The sequence below is a fragment of the Cantharellus anzutake genome, assembly GCF_015039405.1.
Source record: "Cantharellus anzutake strain C23 chromosome Unknown EI90scaffold_57, whole genome shotgun sequence".
Lineage (NCBI taxonomy): Eukaryota > Fungi > Basidiomycota > Agaricomycetes > Cantharellales > Hydnaceae > Cantharellus > Cantharellus anzutake.
Genome location: NW_024067007.1, coordinates 86,699 through 103,001, shown reverse-complemented (window position 1 = coordinate 103,001; position 16,303 = coordinate 86,699). Strand labels below are relative to the sequence as shown.

Below are 16,303 nucleotides of genomic sequence, written 5' to 3'. Positions count from 1 at the left end.
TTTGCCCCTGCTGCACAATCTTGACGGAAGACATGGCGTGGGTTCGCAGTACAGTGCTTGTAGCGCTTTGTGATCGTTGTATACATTATGGTGGACTCTGAAGGTTCACACTCGGGTGCATGAGAGGTAAAGGATGTGAGATGTTATATCGGACAGGACATGGTGGCATGAGAGGCAACGGAAGAGTGAGTGACAAATGTTGTGTCAAACAAATGTTGGTAGCGTGGGAGAGTGGAAAGAAGCAAGTAGGTGTCAGAGGCCAGGTCTGCTTTGGTCCAGGCAGGACGCTGAGGTGCCCTGGCTCTTCAAACAATGGTATTTTTTCACAACAAACAAGCCATTGTGTCGGTGGCGAAAATAAATTCGAGAAGGGGAAGAGCCAAAATCTCGCAGGTGAGCCCAACCGATATAGGCCCTCCATGGAACGCTATGTCCGGCAGTTTACCGCATGATCGCGCAAGTTGGTCTCCAGGAATCCGGCTGAGGTCCCTACGATAGTCTTGGGTGTCCTCCGGAGTCAGCTGCTTTAGACAAAGAGTAATATGAAACTTGATCGGAAGCTTTGCATGAAACTCACTCTCCACCATCTAGATATTCGCGGATCAGAGCCTTGACAGCTCCATCGTCAATTAGACTGAGATCTGGGTGAAGACCCTCTTTAATAAGCAAATCCACGTCATCTTCCACGATGTCTTCGAATGGTAAACGCCCAGTATAAATGCGCCTGAAAATTCGTTCTCCCCTAACCCATGCAGACGACCTGTACGCAGCTGGGGTGACGATTTGGGAAGAAGGGGAGACGAAGTGTGTTGACGAGGCATGTCTGCAAGGGGACTCAGACTCGAGCACGGCCTCGGCAAAATGGATAAATCGTGGGTTGACGAGGTTAGATGGCTCCACATCCTCGTGAATGATGCCCTTAGAATGTGGCCTGTTGAGCAGGGCACAAAACTGTTAGATCATTGAGAGGGACGGTCATCGCACTCTGGGCGAACTGGGCGAATGTTGTTTCTTGATCATTGTATTTCCCGAACCATGTGATAAACCCCATAATCTCCCCATGACTGAAGTAGCGACCGATAAACAATCATTACCAGTAAGAAGCGCCATATCGACTTCACGGCCGAGTCTTTCTTTATCCCGAGTTTGGTTTCTTGATGACAAATTCCTCGTTGTAAACATATATGTACGAGTTGGGGGAAGCGGAAAACGCGAGCAATATGCCGTGCAGTTCTGATGACCAGGAGCCCAGCGAATCAGGCCTGCGACATATTGGAATACTATTATGGACGAAGGGTCGGATAAATCCGGCCGACTCTGCAGCTAAGGTAAGACACACAGGCCGACCTCGTTGATCCATAAAAAAGAAATAAGGCAATCAAAACAAAGCAATAAAACAAAGCCAAAACCCCTTAAAAAAACCTCCCCCCTCCTTCTCGATACCAGATGTTTTCTTGTCTGTTCTCCTTTTTCTTCCTTTTCGTGTCGACCGTGAACTCTAAATTGTGGCACGTGCCTTATGAATGATTCAATTATATTGTTATTCACCGCTCTACTTCCGGCCCATCGACATCCGTGAGCGTCTGTGCTCCAGCTCGATCCGAGGAGAGGTGTAAGCTTGCACTCAGCGCCAATATAGCGGCTAGTGTCGTCAATGGCGATGAACTCGAGAGGTCTTCTGCATGCTGTCATCATCATCACCGCCATCACACTTGCCGCCCCGAAGTCAGAGGCTGGTCACCTGCCTGCCAGAAGTCCGTATGTGCCTTTACAGGACATGGCCGTCGATAAGTCTAACATTCGCCCCTTTTTGCGTCATCGTGTACAGTAATGAACTATACATCTCCCGAGTCGGAAGTTTTTCCGAAACATTCACAGATCACGGATGCTTATTATATAGCCTGACAATAATATCCTTTCCTTCCCAAGTGCTTCCACTCGCCTTTCCACATCTCGTGTCGTTTTCGCGTCCGTCGAGCGCTGGACGGCACGTTTACTGACTGTAAGGTCGAGGAGCATCACGCATTTGTATTCAGGGAGGACTGTCATGAACGCACCCACCAAAACGGACACCGCCCCTAATAGCCCAGCTACATCTACCCAACATTTAGCGCCAACGTCGATATCGGACCAACGTTTTACAGTGCGAGAAGAGTCCATCCTCAGACAAAAATTGGATCGTCATATAATCCCTGTGTGCGTCTGTTCTGCTCTCACCGGAACGTGTCACTGGCACAGTTTGACCTTTGGTTCCTGTGGGTCCCTTGTTTATAGAGTCTACACACTTTATGCATTAGCTTTTCTCGATCGGTGAGTAGGGTTTGTTGTATCCCTGTCCAACCCTTTGAGGTTGTTCTGGCATCGACAGATCTAATATCGGAAATGCGTATGCTGCTGGGATGAAAACAGACCTCAATCTCACGTCGAGCAAATATGAATGGTTGCTTACGATATTTTACATCTCGTACATCGTACGTATCATGATCCTTCGTGTCTTTCCTTCATTTGTCAAACGATTACTTGCAGATCTTCCAATTGGTCAGTCCCCTGTTCAACGCCCGGTGGGCACCCGGGGTTTCCATTAACTAGTCCTCGTCTTTTCCTACAGTTCGTTATTTTCTGGAAAGGTGCGTGATTCGTTTGATTCTTTTAAAAATACCCAACCATTGTTTCAGTCTTGCCACCCAGAGTAATTGCGTCATTCACGGCTCTAGCATGGGGTGTGACATCTATGTAAGCAAAGAATTCCCTCAGCCACAAATCTCTCAACTTCCCTTCTTCTCCACCCCTTTCGAGTCACGGAAAGTCCCGATTTTGGCTTTGTACTGACCTAAAAATAACCCACCTTTAGGCTGCAAGGAACAGCGCATAGCTGGTCGGGACTCATGACAGCTCGATTTTTCATCGGAGCGTTCGAAGCATCATTCGGGCCTGGAGTGGCGTTGTATTTTTCATTTTTCTATCCAAGATATGAATTTGGGTCCAGATTTGGAATATTTGTCTCTGCTGCTGCGTTATCTAGCAGTTTTGCTGGGGCGTTGGCTTATGGACTTGTCCAAATTGGGAAGGGGAGCCGGGTTGCTAGTTGGAGACTACTTTTTATCGTCGGTAAGCCGGCGGATATTTGGTGTTTGATTACGCGTTACTAATTCTTGCTTAAGAGGGAGCCCCAACAGTTCTCTATGCGCCTTTCATCTACTACCTGCTCCCCAATTCTATAGAAGTATGCTCTTTTCCAGCTAAAAATTACCTCTCCCGGGCGGCACTGACGACACTACACCACCCTCCCTCTGGACAACGTCACTAACCATAGACATGCAAGTTCCTCACTCCGAGGGAGAAATCTTTAGCGCGACTACGGATGTCACTATCGAACACCGTCCAAGGTGATCATATTCGAGCAGAAGCAGGTGGTGAAGGTGGCATCGCTTGGAGTCAAGTATTAGCCAGTTTAAGGGACCCAATCAATTACGTGAATGGGGTCTTATTCTTCATTGCTAATGTAACGTTTCATGGTTGATCCCCGGGGTTCACTGTATTTTGTTAATGTTGGGATTTAGGTAACATTCGCTTCACTTCCCGTGTACCTCCCTACTCTCCTGAAAGAAGCGGGCTTCTCAACCGTCCGGGCCCAAGGTAAAGTTACACGTCTTGCCCAACCTAATTCCCTATTAATTATTAATCCGTGCGACTTGCAAATTTCAGGTCTCTCCGCCCCTCCATACCTTGCCGCTTTCATCTGTGCTATCCTCAGCATGTTCGTCTCAGACAGACTGGGCAAACGTGGAATGATGGTCTCATTCTATTCTGCAGTGGGGGCGATTGGGTACGTTGTTTTGGCGATTTGTAGGGGAGTGTGGATTAGGTACGCGGCCATTTTCCTTGTTGCGGTGAGTTAGGTTCGTTTTTCGCGTTTGACATTATTTGACATTTTTAGACGGGATGTTTTACGATGGTGCCACGTAAGTGGTTTGTTTTAGACGTTTGCAAGGTTTGCATAACTAATGGACTGGTTATCTTCAGTCCTATACTGTAAGTTTTAACGTAGCTGACAGTCCATTCGGAGGAGATAATGCTAACTCAGTTTCAATTCGCAGCGTGGGTGTCTAATAATCAAGTGCGAGAATCGCAAAGAGGCGCAGGGTTCGCGATCTTTGGCGTTCTTGGCCAATGCGGGTCTGTTGATGTAATCTTCTCATGTTGCACATGGTTCTGACCACGACGCCACCTATGACCATTGTGGGGCCTACTTGGGACTCAAAATGTCATTGTTTGCTCAGGCCACTACTCGGAATTCACCTATATCCATCTCGCCATGCGCCCTATTATGTAACAGGGTTCGTCCCTTCGTCATTGTGCATTGACTGTCAAGGGGACTCACGCACCCTTCCTCCCTTCTACACTTTGATACAGAATGTGCATAGCAGCAGGCCTCCTCTTCCTCGCATCCCTCCTGTCCCTCTCCTTATCCCTCTACTTCCAAAGCTTGAACAACCGACGTGATACCCTTTATGGACCTAGTAAAGTTGCTAACAGCACTTTGACAACACAAACTGCTTGGAAAAGCGAGGAAGGCGGAGAGGATGTGTTTGTGAATGAGGAGTTGTTAAGAGAGGCGGCGAGTGGAGAAGATTGGCCTCATTTCAGATACGTCACTTGATAGGGGTTGGTGGATTCCCTTTGAGGTTTCTTATTTGGCCTTCGTTTCTGCTCCGCATTCATTGTGTGCCACTTCGCCCCGAAGCAATCATTTTTACCGCAACCCCGAGTATGTGATCTTGCATCAATTCCTGCTTACATTACTCGTACGAATTTCACGACAATGTAATTTTGGATATTGCCGAACTGAATCCCAAGCAAGTCTACTCAAACCCGTACAGTTTTCAAGGGCGACGCGAAGCGCGGTCGTGCGCGGATGGGAATCATAACGTGTGACACTGGGTAACAAGTTCTGATATTGCTCAACGTCTCCGAGGGAAAGTGAAAAAGTGGGTAGCGTCGCGCACGAGTTGAAAACAGCGATCACTGCTCAGGAGTAGGCATTAAACAGATCGCTTCTATGATCATCGCTTCTATGGTCTAGCTAACTAATAGTACAATCATCTTCTTCATAGTGTATGCAACAGGGACGATGAATGCAAGCGTGCGTAGGTAACCTCTAGCGAACCGCCAGTCATCATCTCCCAGCTCCAAAGATGGCGATGGAGGGCCTCCGACTCTATCGTGGGGTGGGGTCGCGTGCCATAGCTAGGAAACCCACGTAGACCTAGCGATGGCGTGGGGTACAGAAAAACATGAAGAATCACTGTACACGGAGATAATCAGGGAAATGAAAAGGGAAGATCACACAGCATATGAATTGTAGCATCCCATTGCAATGCCCGCGATAGAAAATTATCAGCATTGAGAATTATCTTAAGATCCCAAATGAGGGACGGTGTGGCTGACACAGGCCGTTGATGGATGAGAGGTGGAACGGCTGGTCAATGGGCGTCATGGAGATGAGAAGAATGCCGCATCAGCCCAGAACCCCAGGGCACGCGGGTACGGCTTGATCAATACATATTCCAATCCCATAACAATAGGATAAAGAAACCAACGTGTTGATGGCCAGGGCTTCGAAGCTGCGCCGCTTGGAGATGCAACCGAGAAGTACGAGACATCGGGACTCGAATCAGCGAATTCGTTGTGCTAGCTTGCGTATAAGTGTCTATTACGCGTACAACCGGGTGAATGGGAATGCGGTGAGGCTTGAATACTGAACAGAGGGGGAGGCTGGATCAAGCTCAACACAAACAACCTCACCCGATTTCCCCCCTATACAGACATAGCTTTCGTTCTGCACTACAGGAGTGGTGGCTTCAAAGTAATCGGGAAGGAAACAAAGGCGAAGGCTACCCCCTTCTCGTTTGACATAGAGGGAGTTCTCGGAACTATCCAAAACGACAGTGGGTGCCGAGGAAGGGGACTCTGCTTGTGAGGGTGACGGGGCGGTCAGGGTCTTTTCAGTGATATCGAATATTGCAGAATAATGTTTGGATTTAAGCAATATGGACGAATCGCTCTGAAACGAGATATGGTCCCAAGGATGGCCATCGAATCTGTAGGGTAATGGGGGCAATGGCAAGTCCAAAATTTGATTCTTGGTTGTCGCGTCCCAGATGCAGAGGTGACGGTCATTCAACGAATATGCGTCATGTATTCCATTAAGATGAATGGTCCAAAGAAGCGTCCCCGTCTCCACGCTCCAAACGCGAGTGGTCATATCTCTGGATGTGGAAGCGAGAGTAAGACCATCAGGTGAGAACGCAACATCAAGGGTCTCCCCGGTATGACCTTCGAGCGTCCAGAGTAATATTCCTATTCTCACATCCCAGATGCGCACCGTTTTGTCCTTCGAAGTGGAGGCCAGGCGACGAGCATCAGGCGAATATACAATACTATAGACCCCCTCGGCGTGTCCTTCGAGCTTCCAAAGTGGCGAGCTCGTCGCCATGTCCCAAATGTACACTGTGCTATCCTCCGAAGCTGACGCTACACGACGACTAGCTGACGAGATGGCGATTGATGAGATAGGTCCAATATGTCCCACAGACCCGGAGAGACACCATTCTGCCGGCACTTCCCACACTCGCACACTGTTTTCTGAACCAGTGGCGAGGCGGCGCTTGTGATGCGAAAATGCAAGACAACCGCTACTTCCAACAGGAGCCGGAAGTTGTCCGAGTAGATCTCCAGTTACAGCGTTCCAGAAATGGACATACGAACTGGATCGTGAAGCGGTGAACAGATGGAGACCGTCCGGTGTAAACACGGCAGAGCATACGGCGTCATTGTGACCTCCAAGAATCCGCGGGGGGGCATCAGACTCTACGTCCCAGATGCACACAGTTGTATCGTACGATGCGGACGCCAAGCGCGAGCCATCGGGCGAGAACGCGACGGATACCACCCTGTCACTGTGCCCTTCAAGGAGACGGTGGAGCGAAACCTCAGCTGCTACTGCCCAGACACGCACAGTCTTATCATCTGAACATGACGCAAGGTAACGGCCGTTGGGCGAGAAAGAAACGGAGTTAACCTGGCTCGTGTGCCCAGTGAGCGTCTGGGAGAGTTCTCCTGATTCCACATCCCAGATTTTTACGGCGCAATCAGGGGCAGCAGTAGCCATGTGACGGTCATGGAGTGAGAACGCAACGCTTGTGCACCCGTCGAGCTCCCGGAGCAGCTCCCCAGTTGCTACATCCCAAATGCAGACCTTTCCATCGTCAGCGGACGCAAGGCGTGTACTGTCGGGTGAGAAGGCCACGGAACACACGTCTCGAATATGACCTTCGAACGTCCGACGTTTTGCTCCAGACTTTGCAGCCCAGACGTACACAGCGGAACGCGAACCGGTGGCCACGTACGATTCATTTGGCGAGTATGCCAACGACAGCACTACGCCCGGATGTTGAAATTGGCCGACACATGGGGACCATGAGACCCTCGATGTCACTCGATGTGCAGCCACCCATGCCTTGGAACGTGTTGTGTTGGTCTCCACGGGGTAAAGGGAACGAAGCCGGCTGTAAGACGGAATGAAAGGATAAAAGCCGCCAAGAAGTGATAAGGAATGTGTTGCGATGGAAGTTTTGGATTGAAGAACCAATCGGTATAGTTCACGAACTCCGGCCCTTTCCTCCGAAGCCTTTTCGATGTGGGAAATAAGAAACAAAATGGAATATATGTGTGTTTCGAAGGACTCACCAGATATCGTTCGAATTTGTGCAAGACATGACAGGCTTGGTCAAGTTCGCCCATGATGCCCATCGCCGCTACCCAATGCAGAAGTGCTGGTATCGAACTCGACATAACTGATCGGGCTTGCTCGACCCTCGAACCACATTCACATAGGATAGAATGACAGTGCTGCCAAAGCGATCGCACCTGAGGAGGGATGACCCTGTCAAATTCCGTTTGGAGATTGAACACATGTCGGTTCCTCAAGTGCTGCGATCCCATTAATGGCGAAGACTTCAAATTTTCAGCGCATCGAAGTGATTTAAGGAGCAGGAGGACAAGCCTGTGGCCTGGAAGTGGGGAACATTGAGGGTCTTTTGCGGCACCATTCGAGCCATAAATGAGATGAAAAACGAGCGATTTATCTGAGTCACAACCTTCGCCCTATTACATTTTGTTATGTGTGGACACAATAATATAGTGTATGATGATGCGTACCGAGAGTGGAAACCCAAAGAGTTCAGTTAAAGATAAACTAAATACGGTAAACGGATGCCTCGTCCGGTGCGTGAGGGACAAGTTCATGTGGTGTTCAGCGCTCCAGCTCTGGCAAAGCCTATGTAACTGGCTAGAACACATAACGCACATAAGGACACCATCATCTTCTATCACGTCGGGACTCACGAAGCAAAGTCATCTGAAAACTTTATCATACCCTGGATTCCAAGGACCCCAAGGAGGTGTTCATGGAGAGCAATGATAAAGGCGCCAAGCAACTGGCGCACTTCCGCTTCCGCAGCAAAAAAGTCTTGAGGTGGATACTGAGTAAAAAAGGCTTTCTGTTCTCAAAGTCGTCAGGCGGCCTGAAGCGCGAACGGGTATCACGACATACATGGCATTGAACAATAATCCGCAAGGCAAAATACACCGCCCCGGTCAGTTCCACGTCACCTATATCTTGGGCGAATTGCTTTATGGGCTGCAACAAGTCTCCGAGACGAAGTTCGTCGCGGTAAACCCGTGATCTTATGGTCACTCGGAGTTGCCTGACGAGGTCTGGGTGATTCAATTGGCCTCTATCGTAATGCGCATCGAAACAACGCATGAACAAGTCCTGCGTGATGGAGGCAAAGAACCAACAGTTTTCCTATCCCACGAGTTGAGTCACTGCAATCTGATTCCGTGATGCCGAACTCACCCTAGACAAACGGTAGGCTTGCGACTCCGATGCGATGGACGCAATAACCTTTCCGATATCGAGGAGGGATGGTTTGGTAGGAAATTCCATCCTTGCTTCATCCCTTGACATGTGTTGACATTGTTGACATAGCTTCTCCATACTTCCCGAAATGACCACCTAACGAACCAGCATGTATCACTCGTCTGAATACAACCAAACCATGGGAGGCACGAACAGTGTCCTGTGCAGGTGATTTGCTCAAGTTGGACAAAAGGCCCCCATTACTATTGTCCGGCCGACGATCCAGACGAACATAGAAGTCTTTCTCGGGTTCTCTCTGGGCGTGGAGGATCAGAAACCGGTGGGGCACACCATTATTGTCGCCATAGCGAGTGCAAGACAGGATCTTGGTGGTCGCCGCGTTCCGGCTGCGCCGTATACCCTCAAAAAAATCATTTACTGAATACGCAGAATACCCAGTGGAGGGAATACAATCGAGGATATCTGCTTGGGAAAGAGCACTGTATGGGCGAGTGCTCATGGTGAAACAAATGCCCCTCAAAAATCTGCGTAAGCATTGGTAAGCCAGTACAACATCTTTAGTAACCGGACCTACAAGTTTGAAGCACCCCTAGAATAGACGTCGAGGTTGCGTGGATCGAGTAAATGCTTGCCAAGGTCGCGCTGAGACCTGATGAAACAACTTGGGGACCCACGTCAAGAGGGATCAAGGGGTTGCCAGTTGGTGAGAGACTGGCCCCACGGGCCTTTTAATATGATAAAGACTGTGTAACATTTCAAATCGATCGGTGGATAAAAACCCCTAAGGGATATATACATAGGCGCTGGACAGAATAATATCATGTTCAACACAGTAACCCTAATAATAGACTCGGGCAAATCACATGCTCTGGCGTGATTGTATTGCGCCCGATCGCTGAATACGGCCATCTTTCATTTTTGATGTGCTAGCTTTGTAAACGCCTTTCCAACCCGTGTTCCAGCTTGGTACACTAGTCGCAGAGGAATATAACATATATATATAGCGGAATAAATTAAATGGAGATGCTGTGTAAGGAATTCCTGTGCGCGACTGCAGCGCGGTCAAGCGCGGGTACCGGTTATTTCCGGTGACTCGTAATGAATGAACTTGGCCGCAAGGCCACCTCGTTGATCTCAATGAAGGGTTGGCCGAACAGCCATATCTTCGATGCACTGGCAGCTTCTGCCTAGGTGTTACAATTACGTGCTTATTTCTTCACCGAACTCTAGAAATTCGCATGCGTTTTGAGGTTGTCCTCGCTGACAGCGTACGGCTATTTGTAAGATCCGTGTGGCTGTCGAGTCTGGGTGATTGTGGTCACCTAAGCATTTGGTTAGGCTGTTAAACGCATTTCTTGCGAAGAACGGGCAAACTTTCCTCTCGCCGATCATCATTGGAAAACCAAGGTGGAATCTACTATCCCATTTTCACTTTACAACTTAGGCTCCCACCTTTGGTCCAAAGCCACTCATACATGCACTGATCTGAACCCATTTGCATGCGATCTCTGTAGCGGTGTGATAGGAGAGAAGCGTCACAGAGACACCTTATCAACATCAATCGAAGCCCTTCCAGCATATCGGTCTGTTTGTTATGTAATTTAAACTGCACTTCTCCTTTTACTAACCTATTTCCCATTTTCTTTGTTGAGAGCTGCCATGGCAGCCTCCCAACCCTTCGTAACTAAAATGGCGTCCATGCATAGCTTATGCTCAGAAGACTAATTTCAACTTGGAACAGACACGCTTTTGGAATACTTGCGTCATATCATAAACGCACAACCGTTATGATTCTGTAGCGCGCGTGCTTGTGAACGACTTTCAGGATGTGTTTATGCCCCCCCCCTACACTGTGCAAGCGACTCTGCCGAGAGGCCCGGGCACATTGGCCTCTGTATGCACGTCCTGCCTGTCAAACCACAAAGTCAAATAAATTGGATAAGGTTTGACAAAGTGTCCAGATGCTCGTGTGAGTGCCTTGTCCTGCTGGCAGCATCCTACCTAATCGCGCACGATTTAAATTATCATTAATTCCTCGATACGGGCAAACTAATGGTTGTCAGTAGAAGATGAACTCTCACTGGTGATAGGACTGTGAGGCGTCGATTAATGTGATACTAGCCTTTGGTGAATGCGCGTTGTCCAGACAGTGATAGGGTGTTCAATCAGATTCCAATGGATGCAGTGCGACAGAAGTTGGAGTATATAGATGCAGTTGTGCTCACATAAAAGTGATGTCGCTCTGCGGCTATGGATCCAACAGAACACCCCATCAACTGGAGCGTTTCTAGAAGTCACCGAAGAGCGAAGAGGGGGGAAGGGGGCCTTGGGGTAGTATCCTATAGCTTGAGCTGTCAAACAGCTTTTTTTAAATAATCGATTTGCGGATATACATATATATGAATTGTCATTGGCACTTTTTACATGAACCCCGCGATCCGAAGCTTCCCTGATCAACTCGATGTATTCGTTCTAGATGCACCTAGCGCCCGCTTGTATCCAAATCATTCCATTGATCAACATTAACATTGGTTGAGCAGAAGCACAGCATGTATGTTCCGTTGAACTTGGATGCAATGCGCCTCAAAATCTGTAATTATATGCATACACAGTAAGTGGGGAGGCGATGAATACCAATCCAATAACCAAGAGATGCATGTCCAATCTCCAGTTGTCAAAGCCCGTTCCCGACCCAATAGGATCACCAAGTCAGCGGCCGGGCATCGAGAAAGACCGCAATGCTTCTATGCGATGTCCCCCAAGATGGAATGTCAGTGGCCTTTCCATGACATATTCGCTCTTTCCCCCTGAAGTTGAACCTCATGCTCGAGTTGCCTTGCTTCGGTCAGACTATTGTGCTGCACCTCGATCGCATGAACCCTATCGATTTTTATTTCGTCCCCCCGTTGGAGTTTGTGTGTATGAGGAATTCATCCGATCCTTGATTTGAGCCTTTCCCTTGCATCCGAGGGAGCACGCTTCTTTGAGGTTGAGCTAGGTCAATGATCCGCAGGTTCGGCATTGGTTCCGAGAGCGTACGACATATGCAGGGCTGGGATCTGGGCGTTCGGGCCGGATAAACCTGAGAGGCGTGAGTGACACGGCGAGCTCATACTTATGTAATGACCCAAGACGTGGAGCAGCAGAGTACTTTATGCTCCACCGTGTAATCCGAATGTGGGATTTCGTAGTCTAACAACCGGGGTTCGTCACTGTCGTACTGACGTGAATTGGAAATGAATCACTCTCTGAGTCGACCTAGTCACTTCAGCGTCTGAATATCGAGGGAATGACGATGTGTGAGTGTATATGGTGGATAAGACTTGGTCCCTTATTGCGCGGTGTTCATTGTAGGGATACACGATGTCACGTCAACAGCCAGATCCGAAACCTATGCCACAGTCCGGGTCGGGCCCACGATACAGTAATGGTTCTGGAATGGATCAACCATGCCTAACGTACCCGTGTAACGTGCGGCGGCAGAGTCTACAACCACAATTGCATTAGAAAAGGATTATGAAGTAAGTATCCTCAATTCATACGATAATCTGTGGAGCGGTTCCTCTTTACATAACACCCCAAAGAAGGATCATCATTAGGGGACGGGCCTCACGAATAGAAGTCATAGCGTCACTCCACCTGGAAATTTACGTCAGACCTGGTAGTTTGATGACTATCATTTCAGCCAGGAATTAGAACCGTTTAGAGTAGCTCAATCCAGAAAAATTAAAGATCGTTTGGAATACATAACACCATGCCTCAAATTTTCCCGGACTCCAGACGCTGTGACCTATTTCCAGACTTAGCGAGGTGACAGGCGGATCACCTCCCAAGTGAATATGGAATCTCACACCCACCAAGTGGGAACACCCCATGCCACTTGGGTGGGCTTGTTATCGTTATGCCCCCTACGTCACTTGCTCTGAAATTAAGTACCTTACAAGTTCACTTTGGGGCCCTGCTATTCGAAATATCAGCCAGCCAGCATCTACAGCGAGGTTATTATAAAGAACTCCAGTCATTCGCTAACGGGAAAAGGTAGGGCTTGTTTCCCGGTCCCAATATTTGTTGGAGAGGCCGATGCTACCGGTTCCCAACTCAACTGCATGCACCATGAGAATAACCGCCACCTTTTCACCAGTTTTCCACCACGGAAGCAAGGTGCAGATCCAAGTGTGTAATGTTCTGCAATTGGGATCAAAACCGGAAGTGAATGGCCTGCATGGCGAGGGGCATAAACCCGGGCAAAGTGCAAAGTAGCAATGGACGGAAGAGCAGCGGGTACTTGTGAATAAATCCACGAAAATAAAGTGAAAATACAACCGTGACATTCAGTGTGTACCCTTCCACCCTCGTCCGAATAGTACCCATATCATGCTCCATTGATGAGCCCAGTCTACAGATATTCGGATATTGAGTTGAAGATGGACCGTTTTACCTGCACGGTGAGCGTCCCGAAGGCGTGGGACACATTTCAATTCCCACCCATTTCCTACAACCACGTCGCCATTCTTCAGTAGCGTAACCACTTCCTGGTACATAAAGAGGGCATAAAATGGACGGAAAGATTAAACTGCTCACAGTAGAAGAAGTCGCCCAAGTGAGGTTATGATTATTTGTGCACCAATCGTATTCGGCTGAGATCCGAGTTCGTTATAGCACAACAAGGAGGGCGACCTTTGGACCATTATAGATGCCAAAGTCTTTGATCTTACCAAATTTTTGAAATTCCATCCAGGCGGGAAAGCCGTTCTGCTTGACGATGAAGTCCGTGAGTACGGCCGAACGAGTTCACATTCCCTTCCAACTCGATAAGTAATCCTGGATGGTGAAATGCAGGAGGAAAAGATTGTACTGAACTCTTCTACTCGCTTCACCGCTCGGAGGTGTTATTGCGGCCTCAGTATGCTCGTCTTCAAATTGGAATCATCGTCGGAGAGGAGGAACGTTTCAAACCTCTCCCACCTGGTTCCCTCAGTCCGGTCCCTTATGGAGGTGGGTCAGTCACGCCACGCTAAGCAAGCTATCACTAAAGAAGATTCAGAGCCTGCATGGTTGACACGGCCTTTCAAGTCCCCATATTACAAAGAGAGTCACTATAGACTGCACAAGGAATTCAGGAAAATATGCGATGAGGTGGGTCTTATCATCCATCATATTGGCGTGCACATATTCATGTTGACGCTCCTCGCCAGCTAATTATTCCAGAAGCTAAACGGTGTGAGGAGACAGGAGATCGCATATCCCAGAAGGTCGTCGAGGAGCTTTCGTAGGCGCTACATTCCCATGACAAAATTGTCAAACCACCGACCATTCCTTTCCAGAAAAATGAACATCATTGCATTCAAACTTGGCCCGGGCCCTCACCTCAAAGGCTTGAAGCTCCTCGCAGACGTAAAGCCCGAAGAGTTTGACTATTTCCACGAAGTAAGCGTAACCCCCGATGACTGATTGGAGTCTCACTCAACGATCACCAAAAGCTCCTACTCGGTCAAGAATCAGCCCGAGCTGGGCAACGAGGATTTATCGATGGCTTCCTCGCAGGGGCATACATCGGTCTTCCACCTATCCTTAACTTTGCGAATGACCGCAAACTCGCACAGCAGATCACTCGTGAGGTCATGGAAGGTTCAAAGGTAGTTGCGCTGGCTATTTCGGAGGCGTTTGCGGGGAGCGACGTTTCTGGATTGAGATGTACTGCTCGGAAAAGCGAGGATGGAAAGTGGTGGATTGTGAATGGAACGAAAAAGTGGATTACGAATGGGACGTTTGCAGACTATTTCACCGTAAGCTATTATCCTGGTTCAATGCATTCTCCCCTGACTCGGCTCTTTCATTCTACTGCTTTTCCAGACAGCTTGCCGAACCAGTAAGGTGGGCAGCGATCCCCCCCGAATGGGAATAATATGAATGTTCATGCATCGATTAACAGCACGGTCTTACAATGATCGTCATACCTCGTGGTCCAGGGGTGGAAACCAAACCTATCAAAACTTCGTATTCCTCAACGGCGGGAACGGCCTTCGTATCGTTCGACGATGTACGCGTGCCTGTTTCGCATACCCTCGGAGAAGTGGATAAAGGTCTCAAAGTCATTTTGAGTAACTTTAACCATGAGCGTTGGGGGATGGTCGTCAACACTGTGCAACTAATGCGCAATATTGTGGACGAGACTCTGAGGTAGATATGGTTCCTCGCGGTGGGGGGGTAACAGTATACAGTTGATCCGATTGCACGTGCATAGGTGGTCGAATCAGCGGAAAGTCTTTGGGAAGCCTTTGATCGAGCAACCAGTGGTACGGAGCAGGTATGTAGTTAACTCACACACTTCCCTTAGCAATTGTGCAACTAGCTTACGAGCCAGCGGATGACATAGGATCGCGCAGATGATCAGTCGCGTTGAAGTGTGCCAGACGTGGCTTGAACATATCAGTATGTCCTTGAGCCAAACTATCTTCAGTAGGACTAATTGGGTTTCCAGCCCATCAGATGTGCAATATGGTGTGTCGAAACTACTTACCTCACACTTTTTCCGCACGATCCTGAACAGGATTAATTTTTCAGACTTATGCCCAACAAGCCAATCATCTTGCTGGGTGCGTGTTCAGGCCTGGATACCAAGCGGATTCAGTTTTAACTAAAGGGTTTCAAGACCGATCGCTCTTTTGAAACAATTCGCAACACGTTGTAGTCAGGATACCGCACGGGATGCGACTCAGGTAAGCCCCTTTCCCCGTTTTAGATTGTGACCCTAACATCTGACGGAGAATTGGTATCCATCTCTCTCTCTCAGCTATTTGGGGGCCGAGGAGTACGTCTTATCACATACTACCGATTTGTACCCTCATTTTGACTAGGTCCCCTGACTGGCATGATATTTTAGATCACGAAAACGGGTCTTGGAAGCGCAATAGAGCAATATCATCGAACTATACCATTCGACGCTATCCTAGGTGGAAGTAGGTCATATTTTTTACATTGCTTTTTTTCAACTTGTCTGATATTCATCGTTACAAAGCTGAAGATATCTTGGCTGATTTGGGGGTTCGCCAAGCTCAACGTGCGATTCCTAAGAATATACGTCTTTAGACTATCATATCCCTGGTTACTACATCAGCTTTCCAGCCACGCTGCTATTCCGTTTGTGATACTGGCTGTTATCATTACGACGACCTTGATCCTCGTGGCGCCATCCGCTTTTTGACACACTTGTTTATGTGAGGACGAGTGCTCGATTGGGGTGCATACTAGATCGACTCGGATGTTTTGTCTTGTGTAACTACATCTTAGAATTGTGTCAAATGTTTCTCCGGACGTTTGTGTCTCGGCGATTTGGCCGGAGCACAGAAGTCGAGTGAA

General features: G+C 48.5%; 6 protein-coding genes across 6 annotated transcripts; 3 read left to right on the top strand and 3 right to left on the bottom strand.

Moving 5' to 3' along the window:
* Nucleotides 1-573: 573 nt before the first annotated feature.
* EI90DRAFT_3129382 (uncharacterized protein) lies at nt 574-1,110 on the bottom strand (the record flags this gene model as incomplete). Its single annotated transcript, XM_039064192.1, has 2 exons — nt 574-918; nt 985-1,110. 2 exons carry the CDS (start codon nt 1,108-1,110, stop codon nt 574-576), a joined length of 471 nt encoding a protein of 156 aa, XP_038911856.1.
* Nucleotides 1,111-1,654: 544 nt separating this feature from the next.
* EI90DRAFT_3291936 (major facilitator superfamily domain-containing protein) lies at nt 1,655-5,020 on the top strand (the record flags this gene model as incomplete). Its single annotated transcript, XM_039067308.1, has 17 exons — nt 1,655-1,758; nt 1,930-2,196; nt 2,275-2,310; nt 2,369-2,471; nt 2,527-2,538; nt 2,609-2,627; nt 2,676-2,733; nt 2,852-3,108; nt 3,162-3,223; nt 3,314-3,502; nt 3,561-3,636; nt 3,706-3,890; nt 3,938-3,962; nt 4,024-4,032; nt 4,098-4,176; nt 4,281-4,337; nt 4,414-5,020. The coding sequence occupies 17 exons, from the start codon at nt 1,655-1,657 to the stop codon at nt 4,658-4,660; spliced, it is 1,785 nt and encodes a 594-aa protein (XP_038911855.1). The 3' UTR covers nt 4,661-5,020.
* A 369-nt stretch (nt 5,021-5,389) lies between these two features.
* Nucleotides 5,390-9,677, bottom strand: EI90DRAFT_3074135 (WD40-repeat-containing domain protein). Its single transcript, XM_039061486.1, has 8 exons — nt 9,519-9,677; nt 9,138-9,468; nt 8,921-9,079; nt 8,615-8,869; nt 8,407-8,561; nt 8,221-8,350; nt 7,750-8,166; nt 5,390-7,690 (listed from the first exon to the last, which is right to left on the bottom strand). The coding sequence occupies exons 2-8, from the start codon at nt 9,441-9,443 to the stop codon at nt 5,714-5,716; spliced, it is 3,399 nt and encodes a 1,132-aa protein (XP_038911854.1). The 5' UTR covers nt 9,444-9,468; nt 9,519-9,677; the 3' UTR covers nt 5,390-5,713.
* Nucleotides 9,678-11,493: 1,816 nt separating this feature from the next.
* Nucleotides 11,494-12,372, top strand: EI90DRAFT_3019327 (uncharacterized protein; the record flags this gene model as incomplete). Its single annotated transcript, XM_039057347.1, has 6 exons — nt 11,494-11,536; nt 11,557-11,714; nt 11,794-11,859; nt 11,958-12,035; nt 12,207-12,243; nt 12,299-12,372. 6 exons carry the CDS (start codon nt 11,494-11,496, stop codon nt 12,370-12,372), a joined length of 456 nt encoding a protein of 151 aa, XP_038911853.1.
* Nucleotides 12,373-12,770: 398 nt separating this feature from the next.
* EI90DRAFT_3074127 (uncharacterized protein) lies at nt 12,771-13,399 on the bottom strand. The gene is made up of 2 exons (XM_039061485.1): nt 13,268-13,399; nt 12,771-13,129 (listed from the first exon to the last, which is right to left on the bottom strand). Exons 1-2 carry the CDS (start codon nt 13,273-13,275, stop codon nt 12,970-12,972), a joined length of 168 nt encoding a protein of 55 aa, XP_038911852.1. The 5' UTR covers nt 13,276-13,399; the 3' UTR covers nt 12,771-12,969.
* A 100-nt stretch (nt 13,400-13,499) lies between these two features.
* EI90DRAFT_2976719 (acyl-CoA dehydrogenase) lies at nt 13,500-16,274 on the top strand (the record flags this gene model as incomplete). The annotated part of the gene is made up of 17 exons (XM_039055887.1): nt 13,500-13,544; nt 13,604-13,715; nt 13,784-13,939; nt 13,989-14,080; nt 14,140-14,213; nt 14,269-14,371; nt 14,425-14,730; nt 14,798-14,818; nt 14,877-15,124; nt 15,189-15,251; nt 15,321-15,376; nt 15,426-15,445; nt 15,509-15,540; nt 15,597-15,663; nt 15,738-15,755; nt 15,828-15,903; nt 15,963-16,274. The coding sequence occupies 17 exons, from the start codon at nt 13,500-13,502 to the stop codon at nt 16,031-16,033; spliced, it is 1,560 nt and encodes a 519-aa protein (XP_038911851.1). The 3' UTR covers nt 16,034-16,274.
* Between the last annotated feature and the right edge of the window lie 29 nt (nt 16,275-16,303).